The sequence below is a fragment of the Trichechus manatus genome, unplaced genomic scaffold (assembly GCF_000243295.1).
Source record: "Trichechus manatus latirostris isolate Lorelei unplaced genomic scaffold, TriManLat1.0 scaffold00182, whole genome shotgun sequence".
Classification (NCBI taxonomy): domain Eukaryota; kingdom Metazoa; phylum Chordata; class Mammalia; order Sirenia; family Trichechidae; genus Trichechus; species Trichechus manatus.
This window is the reverse complement of record NW_004444118.1, coordinates 2,073,582-2,101,526: the sequence shown is the minus strand read 5'-3', so window position 1 is coordinate 2,101,526 and position 27,945 is coordinate 2,073,582. Positions and strand designations below refer to the sequence as shown.

Genomic DNA, 27,945 nt, shown 5'->3' with positions numbered 1-27,945 from the left:
AAATTGGCTACGACAAACCCGATCAGCATCTAATCTCTAAAATCTACAAGATACTGCAAAACCTCAACAACAAAAAGACAAATAACCCAATTAAAAAACAGGCAAAGGATATGAACAGGCACTTCACGAGAGAAGACATTCAGGCAGCTAACAGACACATGAGGAAACGTTCATGATCATTAGCCATTAGAAAAATGCAGATCAAAACTACAATGAGATACCATCTCACCCCAACAAGGCTAGCATTAATCCCAAAAAACACAAAATAATAAGTGTTGGAGAGGTTCTGGAGAGACTGGAACACTTATACACTGCTGGTGGGAATGTAAAATGGTACAACCACTTTGGAAATCAATTTGGTGCTTCTTAAAAAGCTAGAAATAGAAGTACCATATGATCCAGCAATCTCACTCCTTGCAATATATCCTAGAGAAATAAGAGCCGTCACACAAATATGCACACCCATAATTCACTGCAGCACTATTCACAATAGCAAAAAGATGGAAACAACCTAGCTGCCCATCAACGGATAAATGGATAAATTATGGTTTATTCACACAATGGAATGCTATGCAACGATAAAGAACAATGATGAATCTGTGAAACATAACATGGAGGAATCTGGAGGCATTATGCTGAGTGAATTTAGTCAATCGCAAAAGGACAAATATTGTATAAGACCACTATTATAAGAACTCAGGAAAAGATTTAAACACAGAAGAAAACATTCTTTGATGGTTATGTGGGTTGGGAGGGAGGAAGAGGGGTTTTCACTAACTAGATAGTAGATAAGAATTATCTTAGGTGAAGGGAAGGACAAAACACACTATAGGGGAATCAGCACAACTGGACTACACGAAAAGCTAAGAAGTTTCCTGAATACAACCAAACACTTCGAGGGACAGAGTAGCAGGGGCGGGGGTCTGGGGACCATGGTTTCAGGGGACATCTAGGTCAACTGGCATAACAAAGTTTAGTAAGAAAATGTTCTGCATCCCATCTTGGTGAGTGGCATCTGGGGTCTTAAAGCTAGTGAGCAGCCATCTAAGATGCATCAATTGGTCCCAACCCACCTGAAGCAAAGGAGAATAAAGAACACCAAAAACACAAGGAAAATATTAGCCCAAGAGACAGAAAGGGCCACATAAACCAGAAACTCATCAGCCTGAGACCAGAAGAACTACCACCAATGACCGCCCTGACAGGGAACACAACAGAGAGTCCCTGAGGCAGCAGGAGAAAAGTGGGGTGCAGAACTCAAATTCACATAAAAAGACCAGACTTAATGGTTTGACTGAGACTGGAGGGACCCTGGAAGAAATGGCCCCCGGACTCACTCTGTTAGCCCAAAACTAAAACCATTCCTGAGGCCAACTCTTCAGACAAAGATTAGACTGGACTATGGGACATAAAATGATACTTGTGAAGAGTGTGCTTCTTAGCTCAAGTAGACACTAGAGACTAAATGGGCAGCTCCATTCCAGAGGTGAGATGAGAAGGCAGAGAGGGTCAGGAGCTGGTTAAATGGATGTGGTAAATCCAAGGTGGAAAGGAGGAGTGTGCTGTCACAGTATAGGGAGAGCAACTAGGGTCACATTACAATGCATATGTAAATTTTTGTATGAGAAACTAACTTGAATTGTAAACTTTGACTTAAAGCACAAAAAAAAAAAAAAGGCAGATCTGACTGTGGTGCTCTCCTATCCTGACTCCCCATCCCTGGCCTGTCCTACAGGATAACATTTACCTTCTTGGTGGGCTGGGCCTTCATCTGGCTTCCATAAACTGGCACCTACCTGTCTAGCCCTGTCTCTCATGCTTCATTTCTTGCTACAACAGCTCTGAAGACTTTGTACTTCCCCAAGTCCACCTGCTGTTTCTTGCCTTTTTCATGCTTACACTCTGTCTAGAATGCCTTCTACCTGCAGCAGCCCTAACTGGACCCCATACTGCAGAATCACCTCTTGGGCCAATTCTTAGTCATCCTTTAAGATTCAGCCCAGATGTCATCTCCTCTAGGACACTTTTATAAATGTCCTTGTAACCTTGAGGATGCTTAGCATACTTTATTAAATTTGAACCAGAAACTATTCTAAGTTAGTTTGATATATATTGTTGTTATTGTTAGCTGCCGTCAGGTCAGCCCTCAACTCATTGGTGACCCCATGCACAACAGGATTGGACCCTTATTATCCATAGGGTTTTCACTGGCTGATTTTTCCGAAGTATATCACCAGGCCTTTCTTCCTAGTCTGTCTAGTCTGGACGCTCCACTGAAACCTGTTCAGCATCATAGTAACATGCAAAATTCCACTGACGGGTGGTGGCTATGCTGAGGTGCATTGGCTAGGGATGTAATTCGGGTCTCCCACGTGAAACATGAGAATTCTACCACTGAAACACCACTGCCCTTTACACGTATATAACCTCATTTAATCCTCACTACACTGTTATAAAAGGAGCCCTGGTGGCACAATGGTTAAGTGCTCGGCTGCTAACAGAAACATCAGAGGTTCCAATCCAATGCTCCTGTAAAGATTGCAGTCTAGGAAACCCTATGGGGCAGTTCTACTCTCTCCTGTAGGGTTGCTATGAGTCAGAATTAACTCGACGGCACACAACAAGAACACCACCACCCTATAAAGTACATACTAACATTATCTGTGTTTTACTGAGGAGGAAACAGGCATAGGGAGGTTAAGTAATTTGCCCAAGGTCACATGTGTACTGGCCCTTAGGTATTCACACCCAGTCAATCTGGCACCTAAGTTGGCACTCTTCACTACTGTACTATACTGCTTTCTATAGAGTCGACACTCAGTAAATATTAATAATAACAGTTAAACTTAATGACTACGTATTATATACCAGGCTCTGTGCTAAATGCTTTACATGGATTATTTCATGGATTATTCAACTCGACAATAACCCTGTTATGTAAATACCATCATTTTCTCATTGTACATAAGAGGAAACAGGTTTAGAGAAGTTCAGCAATCTCCCCAAGGTCGCACAGCTAATTAGTGGCATAGCTTCATTCAAAATCATGCACCTAACCACTACACTAAACCGAATGAGACCAACAGCTCAGGAATGGATTGATGTCCAGTATGAAGACTAGAAAAGAATGGAGACCGATGACACCTGCAGTTCAGAGCCTGAAACATAAGAGTTCAGAACCTCAGACACGGCACAGGCTGCCCCTCAAGCCGGGGCAGAAACAGAACAGCCCAGAAACAGTGACCCAAAAACGCACAGAAATAAAAATTGATACCAAACACGCGGAAGCCCCTCCTCGGTCCATGCTCCCTCGTCCCCAGGGGCTCAGGAGTTGGTTGCCCGGAGGTAGCTCAAAGATCTTGAAGAGAGAGAACAGACCGCCAGGGATCCCACGGTGACGACGCCATCAAAGGGTTAATTCTGAGCCTGGACCGCCTAGGTGCGGACTCCGAGGAGGCGAGGGGTTGCTTAACCGCCTCGGAGTGCCTCCCCCGCTGGGGCGGGGCCACGGGGCGGGGCGAGGCCTGGGGCAGTAATCAGAGGGTTAACCGCCTCGGGGGTTCCCCTGCGGGAGCAGGGTCTCGTGGCGCGCTGAGTTATCCTCGGTAGTGTTAACCGCTGTGGAGGGATCTCCGCGGGTGCAGGCTGTCGGTGCGGGGCGCGGCGACGAGAGGGTTAACAGTCCCGGAGGGCCACCTCCGGGGGCGGGGCCTGGGGCGTGGCGTGGCCTGGGGGCGGTGCTGGAGGCGGAAGCGGTCGGCCGTCAGCGCCTGGCGCGCCCCTGGAACCCTCGGATTGGCTCTGACTGAGAGCTGAAGACTTACCTGGCTGGGAAACTGACCGAGGTTCGGGGGCGTTGACGGGGATGCGGGAGGGCAAGGGGAACGATTGGGAGTGCTCATGGAGAGGCCCAAAGGGAGCGAACTGGCGAGAGCCTCGAGATCTGATGAGGGATGGGGGCAAGGTGAGGAATGGGCCTGGGGGCCCTGGGGGAGCCGAGAAGGAGCTGCAGACTGTGGACAAACATGCGGCCAAAAGCGGGCGGGTGAATAGATGGGGTGCCTGGGTGAGGTGAGGCGCGCCCGCCAGGATTCCGTGGTTCACGTCTCTCCCAACTCCGCTCCAGGTCAGTCCCGAATTGGAGCTCAACTTTCAGAAGAGAGACACCCCAGCAAGACTGAGGAATCCTCCAACTCCTCACCTCCATGGGCCAGACGGCCCTGGCAGGGGGCAGCAGCAGCACCCCCACCCCACAGACCCTGTGCCCTGACCTCTCTTGTCCCGAGGGCTTGGAGGAGCTGCTGTCTGCGCCCCCTCCTGACCTGGGGGCCCAACGGCGCCACGGCTGGAACCCCAAGGACTGCTCAGAGAACATCGAGGTCAAGGAAGGGGGGTTGTGCTTTGAGCGGCGGCCCGTGGCCCAGAGCACTGATGGGGCCCGGGGTAAGCGAGGCTACTCGAGGGGCCTGCATGCCTGGGAGATCAGCTGGCCGCCAGAGCAGAGGGGCACCCATGCTGTAGTGGGTGTGGCCACGGCCCTCGCCCCGCTCCAGGCTGACCACTATGCGGCGCTGCTGGGCAGCAACAGCGAGTCGTGGGGCTGGGACATTGGTCGCGGAAAGCTGTACCATCAGAGCAAGGGGCCAGGGGCCCCCCAATATCCAGCCGGACCTCAGGGTGAACAGTTGGAGGTTCCAGAGAGGCTGCTGGTGGTTCTGGACATGGAGGAGGGAACTCTGGGCTACGCTATTGGGGGCACCTACTTGGGGCCAGCCTTCCACGGACTGAAGGGCAGGACCCTCTATCCGGCAGTAAGCGCTGTCTGGGGCCAGTGCCAGGTTCGCATCCACTACCTGGGCGAAAGGAGAGGTGAGGCCTGGGGCAGGCGCTGGGAAGAGGGTTCTGTCACTGGTGGCAGTGAATTGGGATAGGAGTTCCACGTCTTACAAGAGCAGAGGGGGTGGGCCTTCATCTGGCCCGCCTTCTATTCCTATTCAATACTAGGCGTGGCTAAGGGGTGTTATTTAATTTAACCTCCCAACAACAACAGAGGTAAAACTGAGACTTGGAAAAGCAACTTGTCAAGTTTAATTGGAGAAACCTCAGAATGGAGGGAGTTGTTCCAAGGATTAGGGCTTTACAGGAGGCATCTGCCCCTGGAGCAAGAGATGCAAGTGTTAAATGGGGGTTGGGCGAGGTGTACAGGTTCAAAAGGAAGAGAGTGCTGGCAGTGCCAGGCACCCAGGATGTTACATTACCTGGTCCCTGACCCATCTCTGACACATACCTACTTCCTTTCTCAGTCAAACCTCCAGGATGGAGCTGTGGGGGCCCTGGGCACCAGGAGGGAGAGCAGAGGAAGTGGATTTGGGGAGGAGCCTTCTCGGGGGCTAGGGCTTGGGGCTGATTGAACTTACCTGTTCACTGAGGTTGCAGTCTCCAGCAGCATGTAGATGCCTCTCCTCCCATCACCGATGGTGAGCTTTTATAGGCTGGAGAACGATCCTTCTTTCACATAGCATCAGCTCCAAGGCACCTCAGGAATCAAAGCGCTTGGCCTGTTGCTTTGAGGGCCTTAGCTAGAGCTTTATTCCCAGCTCTGACTGGGGATGTGTGAAATCTATCTGTGATGCCCTCACCCCAAGAGCAGATGGAGAACTCTAGGGTGCCTTAGATTTCCCCCTCAGCCAAGGTTGGGGCAAGTTTCGAGCAGGAAAGCAGAAGGGAACCTGGGCGGGGCCCTGTAGTTTGAAGATGTCTGGCTGGTGCTGCACCCCTACTTACCTTCCCTTCCTTCTCTCTCCCAGCGGAGCCACACTCCCTTCTGCACCTGAGCCGTCTGTGTGTGCGCCATGCCCTGGGGGACACCCGGCTTGGCCAGGTATCTGCTCTGCCCCTGCCCCCTGCCATGAAGCGCTACCTGCTCTACCAGTGACCCCTCTGCTACCAGACAGTGCAGGGAGACCTTGCCACCACCCCACCTTGTGGAGGATGGGGAGCCCAGCATTGCTGGCCTAGACCAGCTACTTAAAGCCAGGGAGGCTGGGGGAGGCGAGGCTGGCCCCCTACTCCAACATTCCCAACATTCTGGGGAGCTGAGCAGTCCCAGAGGTACCCAGAGGGGTATGGAAGGAAGGGAGCTGTTGTTCAAGGATGTGGCAGCCTGGTACGCAAGACTTTTTTTTGAGTGAAAATAATAAGAGATATGTTGTTACAGAAACCTGTTCATGGTTTGTTTGTTTTTTAACACAAGGGATAGGGTCCTGTGGCTGCCTTAAAAAGGAAAAAAAGAGGAGATTGTATGGCCAAGTATAGCAAAGAAGGACAAACCACAAGGCTTTGTGCCAGATGTTTATTTCCGCCACACGTGGGACACCTCATACACACAACACACAGGTGTTGGAATCATGGGAGAGGGTAGCACCCCTGGCCTCTGACGGGAGGACAGGGCTTTCTCTCGGCCCCTGACCTCATGGTGTAAGAGAGGAAGGTTTTTCTTTCCTGCCCCTACTAGGGACTGAGGGGATCCATGGGCAAGCTCCACCCCTTCCACCTTGGTGACATGTTTCGTTCCAACCATTATAGTAAGTGAAGAAGTGATCGGCCTGGTCCCAATCATTACAGGGGAAGGTGTAAACAGCAAAGGAGGGTACAGTCTGGATTAGGCCATTAGGAGGCAGGTGACACAATCAGAAGCAATGTGGGGGGGGCAGTTATTGGGCTTCTGGGCTGCCTAGTCCCTGGCTCAGCAGGAAGGGGGAGGGGAGATGGATGGGGTTTATTGTTTGGCATTGATGATGTCCACGAATTCGGGCTTAAGGGATGCGCCACCCACCAGGAAGCCATCCACATCAGGCTGGCTTGCCAGCTCCTTGCAGGTGGCCCCTGTCACAGAACCTGGCAAGGAGTAGAGAGGGACTGATCAGGAATAAGATGGGCACGCTCCAACCCTACCCCATGTCTAAGGAGGGCTCGATCTAGTTTTCAGCCCGCCCCACCTCAGGCTGGGGCCAAAACCACTCACCTCCATAAATGATGCGAGTACTTTGAGCCACTGCATCAGAGACATTGGACTTCAGCCATTCTCGGAGCTTTTCGTGCACTTCCTGGGCCTAGAACAAGAGCCAGACTAAGTAAAGCCCTTTCTACTTCCCACTCAAAGGGGAAAAACACTGGGCACCAGTGGAGAGAGTAAGTGTGATCTCTGAACAACAAGGCTTTAATCCCAGCCAGGCCATGGAATGGGTGGCCTTGGACAAGTCACTCTTCCTCTCTCGACTTGGGGGCTCCTTATCTTTAACATGAGGGGTATATAGATCAACAGGCAGGACCGGATAAGGACAGGGTTCCTGGGCTAGGTCACCTGTTGCGGTGTTGCAGTCTTGCCGGTACCAATGGCCCACACAGGCTCATAGGCCAAGACGACCTTGCTCCAGTCGGTCACATTATCTGCAAGATGGAGATCACAGACAGAGTGAGGGTGAACAGGAAGGAGCTATCCAGCCACCCTTTCCACTGCTGCCACCTGGTGGCTACTGCAGGAACCCCAGATGGCAACTGTACTGTCAGAGGCAGCAGCAGAAGTGAGGGAGGATGCAAGGACTCCCACCCTCCCCTTTCCTTTCCTGGATCAGCATGGGGATCAAAGTCAGGCTGCAAAGCATCTGACCTCACCCTCTGCAGCCCTGGCTAGGCTCAAAGGTCCCTTCTCTAGAGATACCTGCGATGACTTTGGTTTGCTCAAAAATGACCTTCTCAGTGATGCCAGCTTCCCTCTCGTCTAGCTTCTCCCCAATGCAGGCGATTACTCCGAGTCCCTCTGCCAGGGCATGGGCCACTTTCTGCCCAATCAGCTGTAGGAGAACAGGCTTGGTGAGACATCTGTCTTGGCATAAGGTATCTCTTATGTCCACCCTGATTACTAACCTCATCTGACTCTCCAAATATATGCCTTCTCTCCGAGTGCCCCAGGACTACCCAGGTGGCTCCACAGTCTTTGATCATGCCAGGGCTAAAGGAAGAGAGGAAGCTATGACTCAGGAAGGAGCCCACCCTGTGGCTTTCCCCTCAAGTGAAGAAAGTGAGGGAAGGGTCCCCACGCACCTCTCTCCTGCCTGCATCTCACCTGATTTCCCCCGTAAAGGCCCCATTAGTCACTTTGTAGCAGTTCTGCGCAGCCACAGCAATCTTGGGATCTAGCTTCTGCCGGGCAAAGTCGATGTAGGCAGTGGGGGGTGCACAGACTACCTCTGCGGATGAGATGGAGGCACAGGGGGATGAGATTACAAGAAACCTGCATTCTCCAGAGTTTCCATCCAGTGTTCCAGAGCACCCCAGCCTTCATTCTCTTCCTTAGTTCTGCTTTCCCCCTTTTTCACCCCAGCAAGATGACCTCTGTCTACTTCCCAGCCCAGGCTGGGCCTGCACCCAACTCCTAAAGTCTTCCAGGTGCCCCTGAGAGGCCATGGCCCTAGCCCTGCCCTTTGCTCTTTTAACAGCTGTGGCTCCGGTTTCCCCGGGGGCTATTCTGGGCATGGGCACCTCCCAGACTCAGCATTCTCTGGGGGCCAACCCCGCCTTTCTTCTAAAATAGCACATCCCCACCTACCCCAGCAAGGCAAGGATTTTTAGCAAAGGAGAAGAGGCCAATTCCTGGAGTCTGTATTGGTGTTTTTGGGGGGAATAAATCAGAAGGGAATACCGCTTTTGATCAGGCCCGTGGTTCTGTGATTTAGAGGGATGGGAGGGGAAGGGCAGAGGACAGCATTCTTTGCCTGTGGGTGGCAGGCAGTTGACTAGCTCATAGAGGCCTTGCCGCTTTCCAGTTTCCAGATTGGGGAATGCTCTAGGATCGCTTCTCATTCCCAAATGGCTCAGCCTGTTTGACACCTGCTCAGCCCTTCCGCGGAAGGCAGGAGTCGCCCAGGCTGCCGAAAGGAAAGGATCAGAGCGGGTGGCTCCGGAGTCCAAAGCAGCTTGGGGGCGAGAAGGCCCGTGCACCCAGACAGGCGCGGGGAGGAGTCTTGGGCTACGTGCCGCGGCGCACGGAGCCGGGGCCGAGGAACAGGCAGGTAGCGAGAACCTGCACGCACGCTCTGCCTCGTCCCCCGCATTGGTCGCCAGCCTCTCCCGATTGCCAACGGGGGCTCGGGCTCCGCTCCTACCCCCGGATCCTGGCTGGTGCAGCCCCAGTCCGCGCCCCGGGGCCATCTTCCTCCTGATGACCTAAATCCTTTCCCGCCCCAGAGTCTGAGGGCACCATTAAATGGAGCCCCGCCTTTTCCCCTCGACACACCCCCGACTGCAGCCGCGAGGCAACCACGATGTAGGATCAATGCCCGGACACCCAACGGCCCTTATACCCCGGCCATGCATCCAGGTCCGCGCGGACACCCGACTCAGGAAGCTCGGGCGAGGGCACGGCCACGACCGTCCCCGCTTCCTGGCCCCGGCCTTTCCCTGGTGAGGGCCTACCGGTATCGGCCGGCACCTTGGCCGCGTTCAGAGTAGTGATGAGTTCCCCCAGCCCCTTCTTTCGCCCGTTCATCTTCCAGTTCGCTCCCACGAAGAACTTCCTGGAGGGCGCCATTGCACAAGAGTCGAGACACTGAAGGTCAGTACCACCGCGCAGCCGCTGCCACTGCCCGCTTATATAGAGCGCGGTGAGGCAGAACCCCGCCTCCTTCTTGTCCTCAGCCATGGTTAGCCCAGCCTCCTGCCTGGAAGTCCTTCCCCCTGGTCCCGCCTGCCGCTCGCCGGCCCCCGCCCGGCTGATGTTGCAAGGTTCTGACGTTCCCCCCTTTCTTGTAGCAACGTTCTAGGGGCGTCGGGGGACTTGGTCGCTTTACCCTCAATTGCCTGGCTACGAGGAGAAGGCAAGAACTGTGAGCCCCTGCGCTCAGGGGCACCCCGACTTTATGACTACAGCTTCCCAGAAGGCCAGGGGTGGCTCTAAATGGAGCTGGCTGAGAGGCCAGACCACTGCTACTACTTGGCCTTAGGCCGAATTGCTCGCTAGGACTGAGGAGCTCTGAGGGGCGTGGCTCCAACTCAGGGAGAGAGAACCCCTTCCAGTATCGAAGCTACATCCTTGACTGAAGAGTAGGCACCCTTGGCCTACCCAGGGAAATGTCCAGCCCCACAGTTGCTGGGCAAATAACGACGTTCAGAGGAGAAAGGGCAGCCCACAGAGGCAGATCAGAAGCCTGCAGCCCCCTCCCAGGGATATCTCACTCTTCATTCCAGCTGGCCAAGGCCTCACAAGAAACTGAAGGACCTGGGGCCCAGCCTGAGGGACCCCCAACCACTAGGAACATTTGAGAAATATCCACTTGGCCCCTCCTGTAACTGCTGGAAGGGCTCTTCACCCCCACCTTTCCTAGCTCTATGTTCTGCATTTAGGTCACTCCACTTCCTTGATCTGACAGCCCCAACTAGCGGTCAGCTCCTTTCTGCTCCTGCCCCCACCTCTCTCTTCTCCTGCTCCAGTGACCACCTCTGATCTATCCCCCTTTCACACCCAATTTTCCAAAAGCTCTAGGACTAGTGAAAATTAAAGAGAGAACTGCCTGTAGAGGGGATGGGGATGGGCAACAGGGCTGGGACCTTTCTGAAACTGGCCCTCCCACTAGCTCCAGGGAAGAGAAGTCCCTCCCAAGGTATCAAACAGGACACAAGTTAGCCATTGTACTTTTATTCACATCATGTATTTTGGCATTTTCAGAAAGGACAAGGAAAAGACTGAGGCAGGAGGGCAAAGGGGGGTCCCCATTTCCCTCATACCCCTCCTTGTCCAACCACACGGAGCAAACACAAAGGGGAAGGGAAGGCACAGATGCTCCCTCCCCTGGAAGAGGATGCACAAAGCTACACCCACGCACACACACAAATAACACCCACCCCACACACACCAGGGGGCTGGGCGAGATTACACAGAGAAGCAGAGCACTGTGGATTCAAGGGGCAGGGGAAGCAACAAAGTCTCTTACAGACAGGTGGCTGGCCCCGCCCTTCCCCTTCCCGCTCTATCCCCAAAGTCTATAGAGTGCCCCCTTCCCTTTGGCCATTCTCCTATGGCCTCCAGCTTCTTCCCTGCTGCTGGGGACAAAAAGAAAAAGGGTATAGAGCAGGGGGGCTGAGGTCCATCCCTCAGCCCCTTTCCCTCATGCCTGGTGGTCTGTCCCCTGCCCCCAGTGGTAAGGGGTGAGGAGGGGTTCTTAGCTGGCCACTCTCTGGTAAAAGTAGATGTAGCCCAGGTCCTTGGGTGGCTTCTCAGAGGCACACACTTTCTGGTCATTGTAGATTACCCATCTGGGGAAGGGACAGAAAAGATGAACATTCCAAGTTGCATCAACTTAATCTCTAAGACACAGCCCCTAGAGTTGATCCTGGTGATTCTAGGGCAAAGGCTCCCAATATTGTCTGCCTGGGTCCCCAAACCTACAGTCCACCTGCTATTTCTCTGAAGGGAGCTTCCCAATCCCACAAGGGTCATTTCCCCTACTCCGTGTCTTGAGATCCTCCAGTATCTTTACAACCACCCCCAACCCATTCCTGTAAGGAAGGAGTTGGCAAACTTTTTCTGTAAAGGCTAGTTAGTAAATATTTTAGGTTTTGCAGGTCATCCGGTCTGATACAGCGACTCAATTTCCTATTGCAGCATGAAAACAGCCAGAGACAATACATAATGACTAAGTGTGGCTATATTCCAATAAAACTTTATTTACAAAAGCAGGTAGCTGGATTCAGCCCTTGGGTTATAGTTTGCTGTTCCCTGTTGTAAGGCATTCTTCCAATCTCTATGTATTTGTGCCCCCATCACAAATATTCTAAGGACTTCTTCCAGAATGCTGCTACTCATTCCCACCACCACTTCCCCATTCAAAATGCACACTGACAGCCCCTCACCTGCCCTCCTTCTTGATGTGGCAGACGTAGTGACCACACATGGTAGAGGTGCCCATGTGACTAATGAAGGCAAAGAGCTGATACTCTAGGGAAAGGGAGAAATACGAGGGCAGAATAAAAATGGGTGAGGAATCTTTGAGTGCCAGTCCAAAGATTGATCTAGCAATTCAAAGTGAGGACATGAGTTTCAGGGAATATAGAACATGTACAGGGCCAAAAGGCTATCTCAGCCTCCTAGAATCCCACCCTCAAAAAGTCACATTAACGGAAGGTAGCTTCTGACCCCTCTGACCCTTGAAGGAAGCAGAGCTGCCTTCGAATGAGGGATCTGGAGCAGCAGATTGGCTAGATTCTCCCAGTTCTGTCCTGTTTCCCAGGGACACTCACTTCCAGGACCATCCCGGACTTTAGGTCCCACTGGCACAGACTCAGAGATGGAGTCGGCAGCTGAGCGGCCCTCTGAGATGTCCATGGCAGCTTCAGCATCCAGGTCATCAATGTGACTGAAGATCCAGTCCACAGCCCGTTCTAAACTGTTGTTCTTGGAGAGCAAGGAACTGTTACTTTTCTTAACAAGTTCTGGGGCAAGAAGACCAGTGAAAGCTCAGCTCCTTCATCACAGCTACAGAAGGGTGGAATCCCAGCCTTGGCCATACTATTCCCACTGCCCTTGGTCTTACTCGCAGAAGATCGAACATCTCATTCTGACCCCTTTCCTCCCCCACAGGCCCCCAAGTCCTTAGCTGGGGCAGCCCATACCGTGGCCCGCAGAGCTTTCAGGGCCTGGTCCTGGGAGAAGCCCATGGAGACAATGGTTGTCACACAGTCCTCTGGTGGGGGGTCAGCTGCTGCACTTGTGGAGCCAGGCCCGCTGGAGCCAGGCAGGATGAGGGGGTTTGCAAAATCTGTCAGGATGGGAAGGGTTGAAGTGTGTTTGAGGGGAGGATGGTGGCCCTGCCCTGCCCTGTTGCCCCACCCTGCCTACCTGGATCGTCCATGTGTGACATGACCCAGTTCATGGCAGCCTCGGCCCCACTGTTGCCCGTGTAGTAGACAGCTTTGCGGCAGGCATCCATAGGGAAGCCCATTTCCACCAGCTGGATGATGACCGATTCATCCAACATGGGTGCTGTGGGGAGGGAGGGTGGGAATTATGGGCACAGTGACCTGACTCCTTGGGGTACCACCTGCCCCTCCTCCCTCCCACAGTGCACCCACCAGCCCTTTCCCAACCACCCATTTCATGCATTTGCCTCAACTTTACCCAGAAATAAAGTGACCACCCAACATAATGTAGGTTAGGTCCATATCCTAAACGCACAGAACTGAGGCTATAGATCCCATTTCTCTCCTTCCCTGTCCATTCTCATGGAATGGCCCTATTTCTGGAACACAATACTCCCCACCCCACCCCACCCCCCAACCAAGGAGGTAACAGGAGTGAGGCAGTTAGCCAGTGCTACTGCCATCCACATGGAGAATGTGGCTGGGAGTGCTCTAGTTGGTCCCCAGGTCCATCAAAAGAGGACAGAGGAAATTTGAAGGGAAGACAGGAGAAACACAAAGGACAGGGTCAGGGGGAGGCAAGGCAAAGAAGCCCACCATCAGCACGGAGAAAGACAAGCAGGAAGAGTCACTAACATGTTGGAGAGGAGAAGTGAGGGGAGCAGAAGGAGTCTTCGTCTTCGTTGCCATAGAAACCAAGGCTACCTTTGGGCTCATCCGGAGTGACCAGGGGTGGGGCAATGTCAGGCAGCTCCTCCTCTCCAGGCTGCAGCCCTGTACCCCTCAACTGGGAGATGTCTAGCTCCTCCGGCATCTCAATAGACACATCTGCAATGGGAATGGCAGGAAAAGGGTCACCTCAGCAGCTCCCTGAGGCCCCCTCTGAAAAATCACTTTGAGGGATCTCAAGCCCCTGCCCCATATCTTGAAACTGCTGTGTAACAAGGAGCTACTAAGAACAGGACCAATCTTAGACAAATCCCAATGTAATAAAACTAAAAGTGAGCCCGGGAGTCAAGAGACCTGGATTCTAGTCTTAGATCTACCACAATGAGCTACGGACGAGGAATGGGACCTCCAACTTGTGCGACTGAGTGATTTTATACTTCTGTGGATCTCAACTTCCTTATCTAGAAAATGAAGTTAAATCAGTAGTTCTCAAATAGTTCTTATAGCCATCAGGGGTCTGTAAGAGCAATGAGAATTAATTGTTCAAGATTCTCAAAATGAAAACATTTTACCAGTTATACAAATGAAATTATGGAAATCACTTTGGTTGTAAATCTTAACTGCAAAATCAAAGAAGTCTTTTAATATTTTTAGTCAAGTGTTTTTCAAACATACTGGGAAACATTTAAGATAATTCTTTCCACTTTCAGAGAAAAGTCTGAGAAACACTGGTTGCATGTGTTAAGGCCCCTTCTGGTTCTAGCATTATCTGCTTAACCTCCCTCGTCCCAGGCACCATACCCAGTTTCTTGGGCACCCAGTCTAAGCCGAAGGTGAACTTCTTGATCTGGATGACCAGGTAGTCAGGGAATGAGGCAAATCGTGTGGTCCTAGGGAAGAGAGAATGTCCTGGTACCCAGAGAATCCCAAGGTTCTCCTCTCCTGACACCCTCACCCTGGGGCTCAGCCTCTCATGGGTAGAAGACCAAATAGCCAGAAGATACTCCACACTCTCCTGAGCAGGCCTCAGCACCTCTGCAGACAGGAGCAGCAGAAGCCTAAAGGATGGCTGTCTTGTTGACAGGACTAATAAAGGGGCATGTGGCCGAATTTCCCTTCAAACCAAAGCACTCTTTCACATCTCAAGCCTGTGTCAATGACAGGGCTAGGCCAAAAGTGAGGCCATTTGCTGGAAATCCAAATTCGGTTTATACTAAGTGCCTGTGCTCTGCCATAATTGAGGGAGGGAGTGAAGAGAGGCTGCATTAGAAAGCAGACCCTATACCATGCAAGAAGAGGGAGTGTAAGGACAGGACAAGGTAACAGGTGTAGCAGTCAACCATGTCTACTCCTGCGAGGGCCTGTTGGTTTCCTCAGGGCCAGATTACCAGCCCCAGCTGATTCAACCCTGAGATTCTAAACACAAAGGAATGCAAGAATGAGACAGTATCTTTTGGGATTACCTTGACATAGGCCCAAAGCCTTAGGCCCAGACTAATGTGACTTACTTGACAGCTACTGATTTGGCCTGTAGGGCCGTGCTCCAAAAGTCATCCACCTGCTCAGGTGCCCCGTAGGCCTCTAGGCAGGAGCTGAAGGGCACCTGGGCCCGGACCAGTTCTGGCAGTGGCAGCTTCTCCTCCTCAGCTTGCCGCTTCTTCTCCTCATACTCGAGAAGCTCCTCTGGTGATAGAATTGACAAGTGCATCCTTCATACAGTGCTACATCATTCCTTCCTTAGCCTTGCCCTGCTGGCTCTGTGTCCATGACTATTTCAGCTCCTCTACACTCCCAAAGCCCACTAGATACATATCTGTTGATGATCTTGCCTTCTTTCTCAACACAGCTTTGCCAACAAGATGTGGGCAAGGTTAATCCCACCCACCCCCAATGGCCCAGCAAACAGGGCATACCCCATAGGCTGGTCCACAAGGCTAGGCTCTGCTCCTATGTGCCCAAGCACTTCTCACAGACCATGCCTCCAACTGCCTTAAGGCCTTGCTGAGAGAGCAGCCTACCTTTGTTCAGGGCTGCATCCATGGGCACAGGAAGCTGCATGATGTAGTCAACTCGTTGGGTGTACTTAACCTTCTCTGTGGCCAGGCACTTGATCTTTTCCTCCACCAAGAAGCGGAACACTTCATTAGGGTTTTCAGAGCTCCGGCAATTCCTCTACAGGAAAGAGGCAGGGTGGGGAATTGTGGGTAGCCAGGTACAGAATGGGGGCCTAGCAGGTTCTTGGGGGTCAGGGAGAGAGGGGAATGAAATGGAGACTGCCACTAAGGGGCATGGGAATGCAAGAGTAGAAGAGAATTACTTCAATTAGTTACTCTAATTAACCACCCCCTCCCCACTGCTGGTTCCATCAGATCACTGTGTGATTGTGTTGAAATGTGCTTGTATTTTAATTTATAAGCAATAAGCTTTCTCACATCGTTTTGTTTGGTTTATCTTAATTAGGCTTCAAGCTCATCAAGTGTGAGGATCACTGCTTGCCCTTACTATTCTCCTCAGGTGCAAATGCTACTCACAGGGCAGGCTCAGTGCATGCAGACTGTCTGGGTACAAGGGTGGGACTGGATTGGGGCTGATAGGAAAAAATGGGCAGGAGGAAGAAGGGAGTGAAGTGAAGGTGGATGGAAGGAGTGTGAAGCAATTCTCCCTTTTGCCCTTACCTCCACCATGTTGATAAGGTGAAGAAAGAACTCCTGGGCATCCTGCTGCCGGTTGGTGGAGAACTCAGGGTGGCCCTTGCCAATGAGGGCTTTGAACATCCGAGGGGCAATGCCATCCTGAACTTCCTAGGCAGAACCAGGGGAGGGGCTCAGCTGAGCTCAGAGGCCCTCTGAGGTCTTCTTTAGACAACCCTGTATTTTTTACACTCTCAGACCTCAGTTTCCCCATAATTCCAGAGCCTGAAAGGAATAGAGTCCCAGACTCACCTTCTGTTCTATCACCTGCTCCCCATTGCCTGACTCCAGCGCTGGCTTGGAATACTCTCCAGAGAGAAGGCCATGTCCCAGCTTGGCCCTATGATAACATCCAAGAGAACCATTTAACTCCAGTTAACTAATGATCCTCTGATATCTATCTGTATCTCCCTCTCCTCCAACTCCTCCACCCCTGCCCATGGCCCACCTTAGACAACTCTCAAAGTGTGACAAACCTTTTGTTCCACAGGAACCCAGCTCAAGGCAGACAACATGCCCAGAAGGCAGTCATCAAAAAGCTTATAAGTGGCCAGGGGCCAAAATGGTGCCCAGCCCCAGGTGGTCATGGAGGAGGGACAGCGCATACCAGCTGTGAGCGAGGCTCTCAACAGCCTTTGTCTAGAGGGCCTGGCTACCTACACCTGGGTGCTGAAGTCCTGGGTAGGGTCCGTCGGGGCATTCTGGAAGATCCTCTCCAGCTTATCCACATACCTAGGAACCAAGGACAGATAGTTGGAGTGCCTTTGGCCTGGGCTCAGAGGAAAAGAGAAGGGAGCAATGATCTACTAACTCAAAGAACTCCCAGAGTAAGGAGCTATATACTGGTGGTTGAACCTGGGAGCCCAAATCTCTCCAGCAACCCACTCTTTCTCCTCTTCTCAACTATGCCAGTGTGCAACTATGCCAGTGAGGCATTTTCTCCCTGCCTCATCCCCAAGATAGAGCCAGGGGAAGGGAGAAGGCAGCCTGAAATCAGGATAAATACAGTTCGTATTCTATTGAATAGAACTTGCTGATACAGTCTAAGTTTTCACATATATGTCAGATCCCTCCCAATTAGACGGTAAACTCATCTATGCTAAGAATTTGCCTTTCTTCTATCTTAGTCCCAAATGCTTTCTCTCCTCAAATGCTACATGTCCATGTTGGGTGTTCATCTGATGTCACTGGCCTAAAATAAAGATGACCTGCTAACTCTTGAGTCAGACAGGAGGCATGGAGAGCCCGCGGATTTGGTGTTCTGCTCTATCAGTGGGATTTGTGGGTGTTTGGGTGGTGGTGATAGTTATATACTTGCCCCCTCACAGCATGCCAGCCGTAGTGTAATAGAAACTATTCTGAGACTGGGATAAAATGCAAAGGTATCAAGAGCAGCTGAAGGAGGAGTGTGCCCAGAGGCTGGTGACCAGCAGAAAAGCTGAGGGGGTTAGGGGTGCAGAGCCAAGGGGCCATAGTGGGGAGAGGGCACTACTCACTTCCTCTGGAAGTCGGGGATGCTGAAGAGCACCTGGACCACAGAGTTGAGGTAGCAGCTGTTACCAAGGTTCTGGATGCCTGTGTAGCCAGGCCCGAACAGGGGCTTAAGTGGCACACCCGACTCCTGGATCAGCTCCCATTCACCAATCCGCTGGTTCATGTCTATCTCCAACTCAGTCATCGTCTTGTCTGTCTGCACGGGAAGGGGCACTTTAGATGGGCAAGACACTCAACCCTGCATTTTTTAAGCTGATCTCTCACAGGGTCTAGTATAACACCCAGCTGGAGCCTAGAATTTGTTGAATTATGGACTCAAACATGGGAAGCACTTTAGATATCACCCAGTCAGAGCCACCAGCAATCCTCTCAGAGGCCTGTTAACCTCTGCTCGAATGAAGGAATGAAATGAGTGAGATGGGCCCCATCTCCTCTACTGCAAAGTTCTTCCCATCCTGAAGTTACTCCTGCTCAGCCTTCAGATCCCCACTCAAACATCACCTTCTCAAGCCAACTTCCCGATGCCCTAGACTAGGCCAGGTCCTCCTGCTATAAACTACTGTAGCACCCTCTACCTCTCTTTCATAGCACCCATCAGTTTGTGATTATTCACTTGTTTGTGTGAGTATGTGATTCATGTCTACCTTTCCCTCCAGAATATAAGTCTATGAAAGCAAGGACCATATCTGTCTTATTCACCCAGTGACTGGCACATAGTAGATACTCAGTAAGTATTCACTGAATGAATAAATGATTCTAGAAAGTTTTTCAAAGGAAATTCACATATCTTGGCAACTGGGTTAATTGTGGTAGCTCTCTTCAAAATACAACCCTCCGCCTCAGGCAAATAAGCAGAGCCTCACAGGGGCAGAGATTAGAGTAGGAAGTTGTAGGGCTCTCACCTTCTGCATCTGTAGCATGTCAATGCCAAAGTGGGACAAGTGCTCAGCCAGGCTGGGGTCCAGGACCATGTCATCCTCATCATATGAGTATACATCTAGGGTAGGGGGCAGGAACAGTGTCAGAAGGGGTAGCTCAGGACTGTCCTGGTCACCAATCCAACTCCCTGCCCTGAAGGGGCCTCAGTGGGACAGAAGGGCTAGCCCTTAAGGTTAACTCTCCTGCATATCAGTGAGGTCACAAGCTCTTCTGGAGCTGGCTATCAGGAAAGATGGGGTGAAACAGGGTGAGGGTTGAATTAATTGCGATTCTGTGTTGGTAAGGGACTAGGGTAGAGATGGGTTTGGAAGGATACTCACTAAACAGATAATGGTAGTTACCTCTAGGAAGAGGACTAGGATTGGGGGGTTAGTTTAGTCTCATCTGCAATATTCTCATCTTTTATCAAGAGAATATGTTCATGTATTAACTGTGTCATCCAAAATTAGTACAAATGAAAACATATTTAAGTATGAGGGTGATGGGGGAAGAAAGAGGGGGTCATACCAGCTCCATCAGGTGTGATGGTGCCTAGCTTGACAGCTAGTGGGTAGCCTGTCTCCCTGTAGTGTTCCACGGCATGGTTGTTGCCTCCGCTGCCATCGAAGTAGCGTCTGCCACAGAGGATGGAGCCATCTGTCAGGTTGAGCCATAGGTTCTCTCTCATGTCACACTTGGAGCACTTCCAGCCACTGACCCAAGGAGAAGAGAGTTAGCTGAAATATAGGTTGGGGGTATATGGGGGCAGTGGAGAAAGGGGGCTCTATAGGCCCCCCACCAGTCCCAAGATCCCTCCTATCTCCTCTCCTCTGGATGTGCCCCTGCTTTGTTCACCCCTCCGCAAATCTCCCTGCCTGTCCTACTCCTTGCCCTCTCTCCCATCAGGCCCCTCAGGAGGGTGGCCTCTTTGCCCCTGCCCTGAGAGTTGTGTCCCAAGGTAGAAGGGCCAGGCCTCACCAGGGAGGGATTCGAGCAGGGTTGTCCAGCTGCTTGAGGTTGAAGGCATGCTTAGACACCTGCCGCACTTCCCCATCCCAGGCCTGTACCTCCTGCTTGCGGGAGGCGGAGTCGGCCGACAGTAGGGCCTCCACTGCACTAGTCACCTGGGGGAAGCAGAGGGTCAGAGACAGGATCTAGCCCCACATACCCCTCTCCCCCCTTGCTCTTCAGCTCTGTCAATGCTTGCCCAGTACATCACTACTCCGGCTCCACTTGCGCTAGAATCTTTGGTAGGGCATGAAGGTATTCATACCCGATCTCGGACAATGTCAGGCAGTCCTCCCAACCCATCCCGGGCAATCTCCAGGTAATCCGGCAAAATGATAATCTTCACATCCTCATCATATTCAAACTTCTCCTCGGTGAGGTCAAAACCGCCTTCCACACCTGGTGGGGCAGAGAGGAAGAGTAGGGCAACCACCACAGGTAAATGTCCCTTCTCTGAAACAGCACCTTCCTTTGTCCCCTCCAGAGCCCTAAGACCAGAGATCAGGCTCATTTTGGGGGTTTTTCCTGGTATCTATGAGAGTAGGAAGGACCAGGTCAGGGAGAAGAATAAAACTTCAGCAGTCCTCACCAATAGCCAGCCGGGTGGGCTTCTTACGTGGAGGGTCTCCAGTGCCTGTAGTGGTGTCCTCCTCTTTCTGCAATGAGGCGGGACAGCAGGATCAGCAATGGGCGCCGGACACCAGGAAAGGGAAAAATTGGGAGGACAGGTGGGGTGGGTTAATCTAGGAAGAGGATGCAGCTAAAAAATATCTGAGCTGAGTTTGTGTGTGTGTGTATGGATGTGGTAAATATATGTGTAGCAAAACATCTGTCATGTCAAGGATCTTCACATGTACAGTTCAGTGACATTAATTATGTTCATCACATTGTTCAACCATCACCCTTACCGGTACCTGTTGCCACCGAGTTGATTCTGACTCACAGCGACCCTAGAGGACAGAGTAGAACTGCCCCATAGGGTTTCCAAGGAGAGGCCGGTGGATTTGAACTGCTGACCTCTTGGCTAGCAGCCAAGCTCTTAACCACTGTGTCACCAGGGCTCCATTATTTGTTCCCAAATTTGTCCATCTGAATGGAGTTTTAATGACACAAACAAGAGTAGGTAAAAGGGGGAAATTGAGGCCAAAAGGTCAGTATGGAACAGAGATTCAAAATGGGTGCCCTGAAGAGTGTGTCTGCTCTAGCCCCAGCCCTTGCCCCTGCCCCTACCGGGCGCCGAGTCCGTCGGAGGTGCAGGTAGACCCGCTGGCCCGTCTTGTTGTAGTGCCTCTCCACATACTGTTTCCCAAAGCCCAGGAATGTGTTCATGCAGATGTAGAGGCCGCCCTCAGACTCCTGCAGGGCAAGAGGCAGGGAAGGAAACACAGGAGGATGAAGTCTGGCCAGGCAGTGAAACCAAAGACCTGTGGTCAGAAAATCCCGGCTTCCAGAAGGAAGGTTCTGTTGTTTAACACTGTGTGGCCTGTGGCAAGTTGTTTAGCCTCTTGGGACCTGGTACCTGCCTAAGATTCTCCCCCATGTCTTCCTATGACTTTGATAAGAACCAATATGGACACCAAGGGCCTGAGTAACACTTATCAGTCATCTTTCACCTTCCCTCTGTTCCTTATTTGGGCGTTGGAGCCCCCCAACTAATCACAGAGAACTCCCTTCCTTCTCCCCTTTCCTGGGACCAAGAGATCCAGAAGGTAAATGGGGATCAAATATATGGACTTCCAGTGCCAGGGATTACATTCAGAGGAAAAAGGGTCTTTTTTGGGAGAGGAGAGATCTGCATGTCAGACACTGAACCCAAACAAGGCACACCTAACACAAACCCTACCCGCTCTCCACTACCAGAAGGAGCAGACTGCAGCACCTGAATGCGACACCTAACCACCGAGCTCCCCAGCAAGTCTAGACCTTTTCTTTACCACATTCTACTAGGTGGTCAAATTGGTCCACCCTGTGAGTCTTCTTCTGCTGAAGTCTGGCTCCAGGGGAATAATGCCTTGTTTGGGGCTCACAGCTAAACCTGGATCCAGTCTGGCAGGGACATCAAGTCCAGTATTCTCCAGTCACCATCCTGCTCCCTCCCATCCCCTTTGACCGGTAACTATGATCCCCACTGAAGTGCCATCTACCTCCAACCTCAAAGCCATCCTCTTCCTAGCAACATCTAGCAACACTTGCTAAGACAGCTAGAACACGTACAACACAGGAAGAATACAGGGAAAGACGAGTGTCTACCCTAAATCACAGCTAAGGAGCGAGGCTGGGCTCCCCCAAGGCTGGAAAAGTTCACAAGAGCCTTTGTAAATAGAGTGATAGATAGGAAATTGGAGACAATAAGAGAGTCTTCCCTCATATCTAAGGCTTTGAGCAACAACAGGCATCTTCTTCCTGGAATAAAAGCCTCGTGGCCTTGAAAAAGTTCTCTGCTGTGATATTAAAAATAGGACACTGCCTAAGGCAGTTCTTGGTCCCATAGATTGTTCTGTACCACTCCCTAGAACAGTGTGGACTGCAATGTTCATGAATAAATAGAGCATTTCCCACCACCAGGTAAGTCACCTAAGCTTTTTTCCCCCATGAACCCAATCTCAAGATAATCAAATATGCCAGAAGCTGGATAATAAAGCAACTAGGTCACACTGGAGACCTCCTGACTTGGGGTGACAGAAGGAAAGTGTCAGAATATTACAAAAACCTCTTTTGGATTATTCAAAGCACTTACTGAGGAGAGAGACAACAGTGAATAAAAGTGTAAGGAAGGGATCAACTGAATTCTACCATATGCTGGGAATTAAGAAAAACCTTTCCCTCCTGAGGAAGATGGTGCTTCACCAATCCATGCACTCGATAAACTGGGAGGATGTGGGAGCTCTGCAGTGATTAAACTCCTCTATTGGAACTAAAAGATGCTGATTTCACCAACAGCTGGGAACCCTGGAGCTCTGCTCTGAGAAGTCCTTTTACCTCTGCCAAAGCTAGACTTCAGAGAAGCAGCACATTGTCTGAGGCCCAGATCAAAGCTTAGCAAATCAAGCAAACCGCAAATCACAGTGGTGATCCTGAACTGGGCCTTAGATTGCTATACTCAGCACTGGTGATGCATTAGTGAAACCTTTCCATTCTGACTTGCAGTTTTCCGGCCATGAGCTGGTCTGGCTGAATACCCTGGGCAGGGCCCAGCAGTGGCTTGAGGGGAGGGGTGGTGAGGGGGGGCGGATCCCAACCTGACTGCTGCCCTCTCTGTTCAGTCTCTGGCCTGGCTAGAGGGCTGTCTCTGCTTGAGGGTGACACAGGAAGGCAGGACTGCAGGAAGGGAGCCACCGGGTGGAGCCTGCAAAACGTGAAATACGATGTGGGTGGAAGTTTTTTCTAGTCAAGAGTGGGAGCAACTAGTCAAGAGTGGGGGCCCGGATGGGTTGACTCCTCAGCATCCACCATGAAAGAAATCATCTCTCTGGGAATACCTTAAATGATGTTCCTTCTTTTCTCTGTGATGGGCGGGAAAAGAGGGGGGCTGCGATCATAGTTCACCTCAAAGGATAAACGATGAAAGCTTTCCTCTCCTGTTTCCTCCCTCAATATCACCAACGACCCACCTCCCCGTGCCCTGTACATATTAACCATGGGTGGAGGCTCCCTAACTCGGCCTTCCTCAGAACTGGCCTGCTTCATACCGCTTCCAGACTACTAGCCGCCCAAGAACAGCAGTCGCCACTATCTCCCGCCGTGCCCCGCAACCCCGGCCCAGAACACTGGGGGGGTCGCCCCCATTCCCTCCCACGAGACTACAAAACCCGGAGAGCCACGCGCAACAGGCACGGCCAACTCCCAGGCTTTCGCAGGGGGTCCACTCGGGGGATGTAGTTCGACCGTCGAGTTGCTCCCCTAGCTTACAACGGCAAAGAGGGGTGTGAGCAACTACAATCCCCACAGTGCTCCACAAGGCAGAGAGCGAGTTCGGCGAGCGCGGTAGCTTCCGGGGGCGGTAGTCGCACGACGGCCGCAGCTAATGAAAAGCAACGGCAGAGAGGAGCGTGGGAGACTACAAGTCCCATGCTGCACCGCAGGAAGGCGGTAGCTCAAGCCTTGCAGGCCCCGGCAGAATGACCAGGGCGATGGAAGGAAGTCGTGTTCGCTACTGGCGTGGGGAATGGGCTTACCGGCGTGTCGAAGGAGAAGGCGCACTCGTCTTTGTGGACCCGGTCTCCAGCCTTAGGGACCCGGATCGTCGGTAACACTGATAGCAGCGCCTCCTCACTCAGCTCCGCCATGACACCGGCAACAGCTCTTCCACACAGCGACTCCCACCGCCCTAGTCCCCCACCCCCTACTCTTCCCGTCCAATGAGGCCTACTCGTTAGGTACATGCGCTAAAAGGAAGATGCGCGAGAATGGCAGTTGGGCGGAGCCTGTCTACTAGTGCTCCGCCCTCTGCCCTACTCTCGACTAAAGCCAATGAGAAGCGCTTCTAACACAATTGATAGTCGAAAGAACCAATCCCACTCCTCCAAGGCCTGTGCGCACGTAGAGCAGCGAGGCGGGCTCCGGAGTTTTGGCTGCTCAAACTCTGGAGACTCCTGCAGTCCCTTCGCGTGCCTTACATTGAAGAGCAGAAACTGATGGATGTTTAAACCAATCAATCCCAGAAACTTTCCTGAGGATTTGTCCAATCAGAAAATATTAAGGCACTTGTCTTCTTAGTATTTGAAAAAGGGCTACCCAATGAGGTGGAGTTTGAGAGGATTAGTGTCGAGCGATTGATAACTTCTACCGATAACGATTACTATCCTTCTCGTCTCAGGAGAAACCATCATAACTCCATTTCCAACTGGTTTTGTACGTAATAGCGTAATAATTCATGATTTTTTTGGTTAATAAAATGATTTGTCTTTGAAACTGGAGGTCTCAAAAGCGTCACGGTGAACCACTCGCAGCCTCGCACTGAACGGAAGTTCCGTTATCAAGGAGGCGTCACCCTAGGCAGGCCAAGCCTCTGCCCATTGGCCCCAGTGTCTCGCTGATAGACGTCCTCCAGCCCAATGCCTATCTTCAGAGAGCGGGCCTATGAGAGCCGACCTCGGCTCAGCCAATAGAGTCAAGGTAGGGGGCGTGGCGGGAGGTTTGAAACTCAGCTTTGGGAGTTGAGGCTCGAGCGCCTGTGGACCCAAAGGTGGCATTGGGGCCCGGTAAGTGGTTTGAATAAATTTAGAGGTCCTGGGAGGCCAAGGATGCGCCTTCTTGTCAGCTGCACCAGTCATTACTTCCGCAGAGGCCTGTGGCACGGCGGCAGGGAGGTTCCTCAGCTGGACACTGGGAAGGTCGGGTAATCTGGGGTCAAAGGTGGACATGGTCGCGGTAAGGACTGAGACTTGAGTCGCTTCTCGCAGACACCCCTTCCTCGCCCCGGGCCGGGCCCTGCCCCACCCTACTTTTCCTGGTAGAGATGGGCTTGGCCAAGAGCGTCCCAGTCACTCCAGCGCGGCCCCCGCCGCACAACAAGCATCTGGCTCGAGTGGCGGACCCTCGTTCACCTAGTGCCGGCATCTTGCGCACTCCCATCCAGGTACTCTGGGCGAGGGGGGTGGGGGGGGCAGAGAAACTGAATTCTTGGGCTCAGCCTTACCTGGCTCTGAGAGAGCCCTCATGCTCTCTACCATTCCTATTTTGAGGCTTTATTTTCCACATTCTCAATCTGTGTGGGGTAGGCTGAAGGTCTGAGAACTTTGACAATTCCTGCCTGGAATATCGGCCTGAGGCTAGGCACCTGGGGAGAGGAGAGTCAGGGCCCAAACTTGTTCTAGCCTGTGGTCCTAACAGGTGGAAAGCTCTCCACAACCTAGCCTACCATCAGGGAAACAGCTGGAGGGTCCTAATCAGACTCAGGACTCCGATCCCCGCTCTCCTACCCTTGGCATTGCACGGACTCCTATGAAGACCAGCACCAGTGGTAAGTGTTGGGCCCAGGGAGTGGGCCTCTCAGGACTCCTCAAAGGGGACTCCATCCTCCTGCTTTGAACTCACCTCACTCTTTTCTCAACATTTTGCTCCCTCTCGCCTTGATTTCTCTCTTCCCACTCTCTCACCCACCTGGGCATGAGTCCCAAGGCTCCTGTACCCTTCTCTCTTTGCTGAATGATTTGTATCAGAGAGTCACTGTCCCACTTCACTGTCTCCTTTAGAACCTCCAAGCCCACTGGTGAAGCAGCTTAGTGAAGTACTTGACACCGAAGCCCCCAAATCAAATCTTTCCCCAAAGTCTGTTCTGCCCCTGGAGACACCTTCATCTTCTGAATTGGACTTGCCTCTGGGCACCCAATTATCCGCTGAGGACCAGATGCCACCTCTGAGCCAAACTGAGCTCCCCTCCAAACAGGTGTTTTCCAAGGAGGAAGCAGGACAGCCCACAGAAACCGCTGTGGCCAGCCGGGGCTCAGACAAGCCCTTGAGAGACCCTGAGACTCCCCGATCTTCAGGTACAGAATCTAAGGGCAAGGTGTAGGGAAGAGAAATTAGGAGAATGTGCTGGGCTAATGTCCAAGGATATGTGGGAGGCATAAACTGGAAGCCTCTAATATGGGGTCCTTGCTTTAACTCCTTACCCACCCTAGGTTCTAATCGTAATAGACGGAAGCCAAATGGCAAGGTACTAGGGAGGTCCCCCCTCACCATCCTGCAGGATGACAACTCCCCTGGGACCCTGACACCACGACAGGTAAGGGAGAGAGGGTGAGAGCAATGGCTAGGAAATCCAACCCAGAAGGTGGGAGGCCCTTTTTCCTGGCTCTTCCCACTCACACACTGCCTTTTTCAGGGTAAGTGGCCTTCTCCCCTGAGTGAAAATGTTAGAGAACTAAAAGAAGTGACCATCCTGGGAACTGGACGACTTCTGAAAACTGGAGGGCGAGCATGGGAGCAAGGCCAGGACCATGACAAGGAAAATCAGCACTTTCCCTTGGTAGAGAACTAGGCCCTGTTTGGCCCTAGCACTGGAATCACCTGGGGCCTAGTGATGTCCTGTGTCCTCTCACCCCTTCTTTCCCTGGGGTACTGAGAAATGGCTTGTTTTCTTTGACTCCCCCTAAACTACCAACTCTGAGACTGAGAGTTTGATTGGGCTTTCTTTGTGTCTTATGTGTTTCTTGTATATTAAAGGAAGTGATTTAAAATGATGTTTTTAAATGTTATGCCTAAACCTTGTGCTGGGTCGTCCGTATGTTGAATGGCATCCTGGAGTGCTCGTGTTCCCTCACTGATAACTCCAAGCCTCTCTTGCATTTCCTCCCTTAAATCCTGGTGTCCCCCAGGGTTCTATCCTTGGCCCTTTCCTCTTGCTCTCTCCAGGTGTTCGCTTCTATGGCTTTAGCTATCACTTACCTGTATTCTGGTAACTTCCAGGTTTCTCTAACCGTGACCTTTATCCAGCTACCTCATAAGCACTACAAAGTCAGTTTGTCTAAAATTGAATTTATGATCTTCCCCCAAAAGCTATCCCTCATCCCCTGTTCCCCATTTCTTGTGAATAACTGTATTATTCACCCAGTTATGCAAACCAAAACCTTGGCCATCATTTGCAATCCTTCCCTCTCAATATCCCACATCCTAGCACTTGATCACTAAGTCTCATTCCCATCCCCCTCCCTTACCCGTCTGTCCCCATCACTCTTGCCACCTGCCCCCTACCTTGGCTCCAGACTCCCCTCGCTTCAGTTTATCAACCTACTCTGCTGCTAAGGCTACCTTTCTGAGAAACACAACTTTCCATGATTGGCATAACTGATCATAGTACTACTATGCTCCAAACTCTTTAATGGCTCCCTATTGCCCTTATGATAAAGTCTAGATTCCTTAGCCTGGCATTTAAGACCTTTCATAATCTGACTCTTGCTCAGCATAACTCTACATACACACCATAGGCAGGCTGTAGTGACCTGTTGCACACACACTTTCCCAGCCACCTGGTGAATACCTTCTGCCCCTGACTCATCTCAGGCTTCCCTCCATTTAAGGCTTGGCTTCTGCCTCCACCCTCCTTTCTACCCCTCAACTGCCCGGTACCAGCCTTTATCATTGTACCTGCAATGCTTTATTGCACCTCATTGCCTATTTGCTGTCTTTAGCTCCTTGAGGGCCTAGCACAATGCCTCCCATTGATAATACTTAACATTTATTGACTGAATGACAGAGTGGAGTCTCAGTTCTAGGCTTGTGCTAGAGACCAAGTCCATTTCTTCTCCTTGTC

The 27,945-nt window shown here is 51.7% G+C and overlaps 4 protein-coding genes across 6 annotated transcripts; 2 read left to right on the top strand and 2 right to left on the bottom strand.

The window, feature by feature from the left end:
- Positions 1–3,772: 3,772 nt before the first annotated feature.
- SPSB2 (splA/ryanodine receptor domain and SOCS box containing 2) lies at positions 3,773–6,220 on the top strand. 2 transcript variants are annotated; one of them, XM_004387231.2, is made up of 3 exons: positions 3,773–3,845; positions 4,127–4,869; positions 5,808–6,220. In XM_004387231.2, the coding sequence occupies exons 2-3, from the start codon at positions 4,206–4,208 to the stop codon at positions 5,933–5,935; spliced, it is 792 nt and encodes a 263-aa protein (XP_004387288.1). In that variant the 5' UTR covers positions 3,773–3,845; positions 4,127–4,205; the 3' UTR covers positions 5,936–6,220. The 2 variants fall into 2 exon arrangements, with proteins under 2 accessions (XP_004387288.1, XP_023597274.1); XM_023741506.1 differs by lacking the exon at positions 3,773–3,845 and adding an exon at positions 3,944–3,964.
- A 221-nt stretch (positions 6,221–6,441) lies between these two features.
- Positions 6,442–9,712, bottom strand: TPI1 (triosephosphate isomerase 1). Its single transcript, XM_004387230.3, has 7 exons — positions 9,475–9,712; positions 8,126–8,249; positions 7,927–8,011; positions 7,721–7,853; positions 7,364–7,449; positions 7,025–7,112; positions 6,442–6,897 (listed from the first exon to the last, which is right to left on the bottom strand). The coding sequence occupies exons 1-7, from the start codon at positions 9,698–9,700 to the stop codon at positions 6,779–6,781; spliced, it is 861 nt and encodes a 286-aa protein (XP_004387287.1). The 5' UTR covers positions 9,701–9,712; the 3' UTR covers positions 6,442–6,778.
- Positions 9,713–10,677: 965 nt separating this feature from the next.
- On the bottom strand, positions 10,678–24,035 carry USP5 (ubiquitin specific peptidase 5). Of its 2 annotated transcripts, none has more exons than XM_004387227.2 (20): positions 23,867–24,035; positions 20,922–21,047; positions 20,281–20,347; positions 19,957–20,090; positions 19,662–19,807; positions 19,212–19,396; positions 18,668–18,762; positions 17,768–17,961; positions 16,932–17,003; positions 16,524–16,611; positions 16,257–16,382; positions 15,600–15,753; positions 15,090–15,264; positions 14,383–14,471; positions 13,549–13,740; positions 12,893–13,036; positions 12,667–12,812; positions 12,295–12,448; positions 11,908–11,992; positions 10,678–11,310 (listed from the first exon to the last, which is right to left on the bottom strand). In XM_004387227.2, the coding sequence occupies exons 1-20, from the start codon at positions 23,975–23,977 to the stop codon at positions 11,217–11,219; spliced, it is 2,577 nt and encodes an 858-aa protein (XP_004387284.1). In that variant the 5' UTR covers positions 23,978–24,035; the 3' UTR covers positions 10,678–11,216. The 2 variants fall into 2 exon arrangements, with proteins under 2 accessions (XP_004387284.1, XP_004387285.1); XM_004387228.2 differs by having other exon boundaries at positions 13,618–13,740; positions 23,867–24,034.
- A 1,068-nt stretch (positions 24,036–25,103) lies between these two features.
- Positions 25,104–26,837, top strand: CDCA3 (cell division cycle associated 3). The gene is made up of 5 exons (XM_004387226.2): positions 25,104–25,269; positions 25,524–25,653; positions 25,886–26,179; positions 26,315–26,418; positions 26,518–26,837. The coding sequence occupies exons 1-5, from the start codon at positions 25,150–25,152 to the stop codon at positions 26,671–26,673; spliced, it is 804 nt and encodes a 267-aa protein (XP_004387283.1). The 5' UTR covers positions 25,104–25,149; the 3' UTR covers positions 26,674–26,837.
- Positions 26,838–27,945: the final 1,108 nt, after the last annotated feature.

Excerpts from the sequence above, each read along its gene's own strand:
- SPSB2 (XM_004387231.2), top strand. The coding sequence starts at position 4,206 with ATGGGCCAGACGGCCCTGGCAGGGGGCAGCAGCAGCACCCCCACCCCA. Across the intron at positions 4,870-5,807 it reads CTACCTGGGCGAAAGGAGAG|CGGAGCCACACTCCCTTCTG; the intron begins GTGAGGCCTGGG and ends TCTCTCTCCCAG.
- TPI1 (XM_004387230.3), bottom strand. The coding sequence starts at position 9,700 with ATGGCTGAGGACAAGAAGGAGGCGGGGTTCTGCCTCACCGCGCTCTAT. Across the intron at positions 7,450-7,720 it reads GCAAACCAAAGTCATCGCAG|ATAATGTGACCGACTGGAGC; the intron begins GTATCTCTAGAG and ends TCCATCTTGCAG. Across the intron at positions 7,113-7,363 it reads AGACTGCAACACCGCAACAG|GCCCAGGAAGTGCACGAAAA; the intron begins GTGACCTAGCCC and ends CTCTTGTTCTAG.
- USP5 (XM_004387227.2), bottom strand. The coding sequence starts at position 23,977 with ATGGCGGAGCTGAGTGAGGAGGCGCTGCTATCAGTGTTACCGACGATC. Across the intron at positions 18,763-19,211 it reads CATCACACCTGATGGAGCTG|ATGTATACTCATATGATGAG; the intron begins GTATGACCCCCT and ends CCCCTACCCTAG. Across the intron at positions 14,472-15,089 it reads GCCAAATCAGTAGCTGTCAA|GACCACACGATTTGCCTCAT; the intron begins GTAAGTCACATT and ends TCTCTTCCCTAG.
- CDCA3 (XM_004387226.2), top strand. The coding sequence starts at position 25,150 with ATGGGCTTGGCCAAGAGCGTCCCAGTCACTCCAGCGCGGCCCCCGCCG. Across the intron at positions 25,270-25,523 it reads TCTTGCGCACTCCCATCCAG|GTGGAAAGCTCTCCACAACC; the intron begins GTACTCTGGGCG and ends TGGTCCTAACAG. Across the intron at positions 26,180-26,314 it reads TGAGACTCCCCGATCTTCAG|GTTCTAATCGTAATAGACGG; the intron begins GTACAGAATCTA and ends TACCCACCCTAG.